General features: G+C 42.9%; 1 protein-coding gene across 1 annotated transcript in view; it reads left to right on the forward strand.

Moving 5' to 3' along the window:
* Positions 1 to 7,762, forward strand: part of kcnh8 (potassium voltage-gated channel, subfamily H (eag-related), member 8) — a 51,914-nt gene extending 44,152 nt beyond the window's left edge. Inside the window, exons 14-16 of the mRNA XM_058618451.1 lie at positions 370 to 485; positions 751 to 830; positions 5,622 to 7,762. Of these exons, the coding sequence (XP_058474434.1) occupies positions 370 to 485; positions 751 to 830; positions 5,622 to 6,191 (766 nt within the window). The 3' untranslated portion in view covers positions 6,192 to 7,762. The remainder of the gene's footprint in view (positions 1 to 369; positions 486 to 750; positions 831 to 5,621) is intronic.
* Positions 7,763 to 8,125: the final 363 nt, after the last annotated feature.

Genomic DNA, 8,125 nt, shown 5'->3' on the forward strand with positions numbered 1-8,125 from the left:
AGTGTGGAATTAGCGTTGCAGTTTCAAGCCTCGGACCAAGTGTCACTGGTGACTCGACTCAGAGGAAACTGAGATTGGGAAGCACAATTTTTCAAAAAATGCTACCCGTGTTCTAGTAATACAAAGCTAAATGCAAATCGGTGACATGTGGCCTCCTCCCACAGATCCCACACTCGGGTTACTCGATCAGAAGAGGGAAAACGCATGCGCTGCCGTACACAAAAACAAAGTCTCAGAGTGACTCGTGTGGAGCTGACAGGCTTAATCAGCGTTGTGTGAACTCATGTGACGATGGTTTGAACGTAGCGGACATAAAAAGTAAAAGATTTAGAAAAGAAAATATCTCATTAATATTTCCTCCCCTTGCAGGATCGTGGATGGCAATGAAGACAGTGAGCGCACAGAGAGTTCACTCGCCTTCTCCTTCCCCACCACCCGCGGCTGTCCTGTCAGTGAACCGACCAGTGCCTCAGCATCTGCCACAGGTCCTCCCACCCCACATCACGCATCACACTTTGCCTCTCAAATTATGACCCAATAAATCCAACTACCAAAACCCTGAGTCATGGGAAGTGTTCACATCCAGAGCCCTGCAGACCTGTTGTGTAATGAGGGTGATTAATGTGAATTTGCACTCTCTGTCGATGCCGAGCCGTATTTATCAGCTCCTTCGATGCAGTAACAGCTGGGTGCAAATTTGTTCTTGTTCAACGTTTGAGGTGATTTGTAACTCCCTAATTTGTGTCACAGATATGCTGCAGATCAGCACGGCTGAGTTGGCCGCGAAAGCAGAAGAGACCAGGGGACAACTGCGGCATCTTGACCAGCAGGTAGGAGTAATAATATGGTTTCCTTACGGTGACAGACACACAGACAGACGAGCTCTGTCAGCATGTCTGGTGAAGGACAGGTAATGAAGGAGCAGGATTGCTGTGCCTTGTCACTACTGGCATTCTCAAGCACACTGCATGGATGTGTAATACTCCTCAGGGGTCTGTGACCCAGCTTGAAATGGTCAACTCATACACGGTGCATCCTATGGTTTTGATTGGCGCGTCGCTCAATTGACATTAGACTTGTTGGACGGCGCTTTTGCGTCCTCCCACTGAGCCACAGTTTGCAGGATGCTCAGATAAAGGACAGAGGGAAGTGTGAAAGACGGTGGTGCAGCACCTTAAGGGTTGCACACGCTCGACTCTGGTGTCCTTTCTCTGGCTCTGTGGGTTACAGGAGACTCTCGCCGCATGATCTTGAAGGTTGATAATCCTGACTTGCATCCATGCGCCCGGATCGCCATAGGAGATCTGCTCTTCACAAACACGTACACACATGATAAATGACGTCCTTCTATAGTATGTGGCACACGCAGGGTTGAACCAAAAATAGGTTTGTTGGCAGAAAGGGATTTATCGTCGCAGAAAACTCATCAATTCATTTAAATCTGTGCTCAGTCATTCTCTAATGCACAGACAGCCAGCCGGTTATTAATAGTGGTCAGTACTGTACTTTATGCTGTTTATAGCACCATGGGGGAACCAGCTAAAACATTTCCTATTTTTGCTGGATCACCTGAATGAAGATAATGTTAGTTATCCATTCAGTAATTCTTTAACAAAAATAGTTACCACCTTCTTTGTGTCAGATACTGAAACCTGAGTATACCTACCGATATTAGTCATTTTTAAAAACATAATTCACAATAAGAAAATAACAAATATTGTTCTCCCAAAAAGAAGTAATAAACAGCCCAACCATGACTCAGCTAAAATGCTTTTGCTGATTTTGATTTACATTTTTACAGTCTGTGCATAGTGAAGCATGCAACATGGATAGGATTTTTTTTGACTGTACATTTACATGTTTATCTGTCCAATATCCGAGTTTTTAAAATCAAATCTTATCGAAAGAAAAAGCAAACCCCTTTCCTGCTGAGTCATGACTGCACATCTAAACAGAAAACTATCAGTTACAGGTTGAACCGCGAGATATGACCATTTGAACCAAAAGTGCTGATTCCCTCCTGAATCTCCAGAGATGTGGCCGCTTTTTTTTTTTTTAATGAAGTATAAATTGTGTGAAAGCAGCAGTGAACCAGCTCTGCCTTGACCTGTGACCTCTTACTCTTGCCCCTTGACTCTAAGGTCGTGTCGAGGCAGCAGAAAGTGTTTATTCTGGGATAAGAACGCATGAATTGCAACAAAAGGACTGAAGAGAGGATGAACACAGTGATCTTTGCACCGTGTACATGGACATTGTAGAGTACAGCTGTACAGGGGGAGCTGCCTGGAACAATGGACGCATTTCCTGTACGTGCTCAGTAGTTACTGTTCAATACTCACAAATTAATTACTAACTAATCAGCAATTAAACTTACAAGAAGAGGCATCTAAAGAGACACTACGTGATACAAACTACAACTCACGTTAGAATGGCACCTGTATACAAACACAACACTGTTGACCAACTTTAGAGAATTAACTGTAAATAGTAAAAGCGTGTTTTGCATGAGCTATACATGTAATTCACAGCTGCAATAATTGGTTGTTGAAGGGAGGTGAAACAACCTATTGAAATAATACTGACTAACCTATTTGCACACACTGTGGACTCATGTTTCATTATCTCTGCATGTCAATTATTGTATAATCTGTCTCTCTATTATTATGTTTTGAACTTGTTTCTGTACGTGTGACACCTAAATATGGAGCTTGATTTTTCCCTTTCATTATCCCTCAAAAGTCCAGGGTGTAAGCGACAGATTTAGATGTTGAATTAGGTATTTCTTAATTATGTTTTTATTAATGAAAATTAGTTCTCATCAGTCCACCATTTTGTACTGTAGCCCAGACTGGACATATTTCTATGCTACCTAAGGAACATTCCTATGCTATACTAAATTCTACAAACTTTTTGTATTCCCAATTGTGCAAACTCATTCTACAACTGAACGCGATGAAATTCACAGTAAATTATTTCCATTTTGGCAGTTAGAAATGTCAAAAGGGACTTTATTCTTTATTATTTTGTTGTCTATGTCTAAGACGGTTGTCTGTTCTGGTTTAATTTGTCTTCTTATAAAGTTTTTGCTATATTATTTTCTGCATCAAATGCATTTCCTTGATTCTTTCATACCACTGTTGTATTGTAGGTATCCAAAATATAAGTATGGTCATCATTTTCATAGCAACAAACAGAGAAATGGGAGTATATGCTTCCTTCTATTGAGGATGTTGGGGAACACTATTCAAAATGTCCTTTAGTGAAGTGGTTTTAGAAGTATTTTACTTTTGTTTAAGTTAATATGAGAATAAAGCATCATTCACCGTGTGAGCTGCTGGGTTGTGGTCATGCGTCGCTGCCGCATGTGTTGTCTGATGCTTCTCTGCGAGGTGTTGGTGGCGGAATCATGTTGACAGCGTGTCAGATTGGACTGTACTGTCACTCTTGGCTTTTCTATTTTTATCAGAGCCAGAGTTTTGACCCATGGCATTTACCAGCCACAGAGAAGACAGAGATTGTAAAATATTTTTGCCAAGGTGTCACATAAAATACAAGTACATGTCCATTCGTACTATCAAGTGAACTTTAACATCTTGTACATATTGCTTTACGTGAAGCTTGGTCACCCCTTGACGTATTCACACAGTGGTTTCGAAGCAGCTCCCACCTGGAGCCATGTGTCCTGCTGAGGACGGATGCAGCAGCAGTGATGTGTGATGAATGGTCATGAGCGATTTGACTGGCAGAAGCAGATGGCACGTTGGCAGCGATTCATGGTCGTGGCCTCTGTGGACATGCCATGTGCAGAGAGCCACTAATCACCAGCCCCCCCCCCCCCCCCCCACACCTCATCTGTGTAGTGACCAATTATAGCAGCATGATGTTGTATGAAAAACAGCAGAAGTATTTTGACCTAAAAATGACTGACCTGAAAATACAAAATTCTTTTTATATCCTGGGGCGTTTTGTTCTTGGTTAATAGTGAATGAGTTCCTTCCTTTCAAAGTTTGTCTTAATTGCATAACCTAAACGTTCACGTACAAGGCGGAGACTCCACAAAACAGGACAGAGAAGAGTTTTAAAAAGACTTTAAAGACATTAAACGTACCTGAGACTCTGAGTCCCAGTGGCCACCTCTGAATCATTTCCATAAAATCTCAATTTGGTTGTGTCTTCATGATTCAGTGATGACATCGGTCATCTGTTTTTGGTTCTCTGACCAATTAAATGAAATATCGGACCCATTAAGGACCCATTAACTGAACTAAAGCTAAGATAATCAGATTTAGTGTCAGTGTGTAAGAGTCCTAAAATGTTACGAAGCATGCCGCAAACTTTAAATTGTCTTATTTTTTTTATCAGTCAAACCTTCATTTATTTCCATTTGGAAGAAACCAAACAACTTGAATAAATGCCTCCATTTTCCATTAATTTATATTTAAAAGTGCAGCCTCATCTACAAGATTATAGATAATGGAGCAGTCGGGTTTAAATGTGCCTTATTATTCTGAGTGGTACATGAAAAGAACAATATCTGACACATCTCTCATATTCTTTGCAGTGCAATTACTGCAGGTCGGCCACCACTGACACCTCCCCAGAGATCGAACAGGGATATGATGGAAGGGTGCAATCTTTCCCAAAAATGTATAACTCATTGTATCAGCACCGACACGTTCAATGCATATTATTGTATTATATTTAGTTTAGTTTTCTATGACAGACTGCAGTGAGGGGACCCCACAACGGTATAACTCCTACCGGGGGATACAGAGGACATTGATTTCAATGCAAGAGGTGGTGACTGAGTCAAACTCTGCCTCAAGCAACAATAGTGATATTGCATCTTCAGTCTTAAAGCTGGAAGACTCCCAGACCTAAAGAGTGTTCAGAGTGTGGATCATCGGCTCACTTGCTCTTGGACAGAGCATATTTTGCAATTGGCCTGAAGGCTTGGCTGAGTTTTTCCTCATGGACACAAACATGTGCGCTCTGACAGGAGATTCTCCTGTGCATATAATAATTATATCCTCCCCAAATTACCTTTGTAATTGTTTATTCCACATATTGTTCTTCCTTAGGCCCCTTTTCCACCAGAAACGTTTATTAGCAGCAGCTTATTGGATGCATTATGTTAGTAAGAAGAAAATGAAGCTACTCTTTTCAACTCTTTTCTATAACTGCACCCCAATTTTGTCTTTCTCCAATTAATTAGACTTGACACCAACACAGCTCTTTATTCTGACCTATGACCACAAACCATTGATTATTTTCACATTTTGATGGAGCATTTGTATTTTAACTGGTGCAGCTTACCAGACTGAGGTCCAGGAAATATACACTCGTCCAATTTCATGTGCTGCGACATGCAGCCGATCATATTGCTGAATTGTGGCCACACTGGATGCATGAGCAGAGAGCGTCTGCATTGATAAATGCCTGCTGCCCGTGTGATACATGCTTTTCAGGTGTGTCTCAATCGAATGAGCGAGTGAATGAGCGAATGACCTTTAACCACAGTTTAAGTGTCCTCTTTTGTATTTCAATGTAAAGAAGAGAAGTGCAATCTGGGCACAAGTGCTTTAAACTTACTAATACTTGTTTGTGTTTTTGGTCTGCAGGTCAGCTCTCTGGGGAGGGAAGTGGCTGACCTTGGACGAGTAATGAAGAGAATGGCTGAACTCATGGAGACCCTCATGTCATCAGTGCCACCGTCCTCCACAGGCTGCCCCGCGCACTTCTTGCAGGCGCACGGCGGCGCCTGTCTGCCCCACCTGAACCCTCCCCAGACTTACCCTCCTCCTCAGACTGCCTCCATCTGGACAGACACGCCCGTGTCGTTACCCACTTCCCCGCTCACAGTCCCACACCAACATGGTGCGATATGCAACATGGACTCTCTCACGCACAGACCGCAGGAACTCCAGCTGAGGTACACCACTAACCGCAGCTCAACTCCACCCCCAACGCCCAACTCATCAACTGTGCACCTGCAGCCCTACACGCCTTCCTCTTCTCCCAGCTCACTGGAGACTTCCCAGCACAGAGGCAGGGCTTGTGGCTCCATCAGGTCAAGGGTACAAAGTCCACCTCCGCAGGACGGGGGAGATGAGGGACCTCATCCTAGCTCTGGCTGTTCTCCTCAAACTGAACTAGGGGGAAGCTATCACACGCCAGCTAAGGGTTTGTAGCAGCCCTCCATTTGAACTCTGCAGAGCTTTTACAAGGACAGTTTTTGGAATAAGTTCCTGAACTGATCATCTGATCAACCCCTTCAAATCACTGCAGGACATTTGCAGGGATGCAACTCAGATTCCTTTTTATTTTAAAGGCACGCAATTAAAAATCCAGTTGCATGACAAAGACGTATAGAAGGTTTAGGTATGATAGCTTTACCCTTTATATAGAGACATAGTGTTTTTAGATGACATACAGAGGTTTGGGTCAAACGTGGAGCTGCATGATAGCAGTTCAGCTCACCTCCAATCTACAACCCACCCACCTCGAGGCTCATTGAGAGAGCAACATGCCATAATGGAGGACAAGAGGGATACAGTGGAGAGAGTCCTTTTTCTGTCCTCTCTTTTCTTGCCCCTGGCTGTAGATGGTTCAAGGAGGGCTGCGATGGTGGAGAGGAAGAGGCAGCATTGAAAAACAAAGAGGGGAGGGTTTGGGGTAGTTAACAAGTGCCCCATCTGTGCCATTTCATCTCCTTTTTACCACTCGCCCCTTGCTCAGTCAACCCATGCCTGATGCACTGGATTGCTTGTGACCAGTGCGTGGCTGGTCGGGGGCCGGTTGTCCCGGCAGCACAGGATGGTGTGAGGAGAGAGATGGGCCGGCGTATTGTGTGCTCTTCACCACTGGCCCGCAGGAAAGAGGCATGGGGGAGGAAGAAGGTGGATATGGAAGCGGTGGTGGTGGTGGTGACAGGTGGGGTGTATGTTACGCCTCGGGCAGCACAGCCTCTGCTCTTGTCTGTCACACTGAGCCCAGGGAGAGTTTCTCCCCTCTGTGTTTCTCCGTTCCACTCTTTCTCTCCATAGACCTGCCACTCCTGTCTTCCTCCCTCTCTCTGCATGCCTTTCCAAGCCTTTTGAGTAGTGCCTGTAGACTCACATTAACATGCTGCATGTCACCCTGTGGAAATCCAGCTTGCCATTTATGTTATCTATTTAGTGGAAACACACTTCAGCCTTTTAATAGCTGATGCTCACATTTACTGATGCATATTTATTGGACACGGGCTTAGTATAAACTAGGAACAAGTTAATTTTAGGAACAAGGTAGTCGCCCCTGTTGTGAAGTGGCCTGGAGCAAACCACCTATAATATTCATAATCCATGATGCAGGCCACCCAGGGTAACCAGCTCTTGAGACGTGTTTTCTCAGCAGAGCAAAAGGCAATATTCCCACATAAAAGCACAATAAGGAAATGGAGATGCTTTTATATTTCTATGAATGTATCAATACTAAAGATGTATTTTTTTACCTCAAAGAATGCAAGAGTATGGGGCGGCGATAAATGATGCTGCCGTATCTGAGGTTATGGCAGCAGTGTTTGCTGGTACTAGCCAATGCAATCCTCAACCAGGACAAAGGTCAGAACTCTTGGCCCAAACAGATCTACTGTTCTCTTTTGAATTCACGTAGGTTTGACTCCTCCTTCTCTGCAAATGGAATGTACTGTAATCAAACTTCTTCTTTTTTTTTCCCTTAACGTTTTGATATTTATTAGATATGAAAGCGACATGTTATGCTAATAAACAACAAATATGACTGTTATGTGCTGACATCTTGTCTTTGTTCGTAGAGACATTAACATTGTTATCACAGATTGTCTCATCCAGACAGTCCTACTATTTTTCCCTTCCAAATATTAAGTATTAACAGTTTTTTTAACCATAAAAGGGCCATTTTTCCAGAATACATTTAAACATCTGGCAGTTATTTACAATTTAGTACATGTTAAACTAGTGTATTAACAATTTGAAATGAAGAAAAAGAAAAAGTTTTATTGAGGAAAAACACTGCAGTGGTACATGGACACCAGATTTTGCAAAAAACTTATAAAACTTAAATAAAAGGTGTTTTTCCAACTCTTTGATGACAAAAACGCTGATTC

The sequence above is a fragment of the Solea solea genome, chromosome 20 (assembly GCF_958295425.1).
Source record: "Solea solea chromosome 20, fSolSol10.1, whole genome shotgun sequence".
NCBI classification, from domain to species: Eukaryota; Metazoa; Chordata; class Actinopteri; order Pleuronectiformes; family Soleidae; genus Solea; species Solea solea.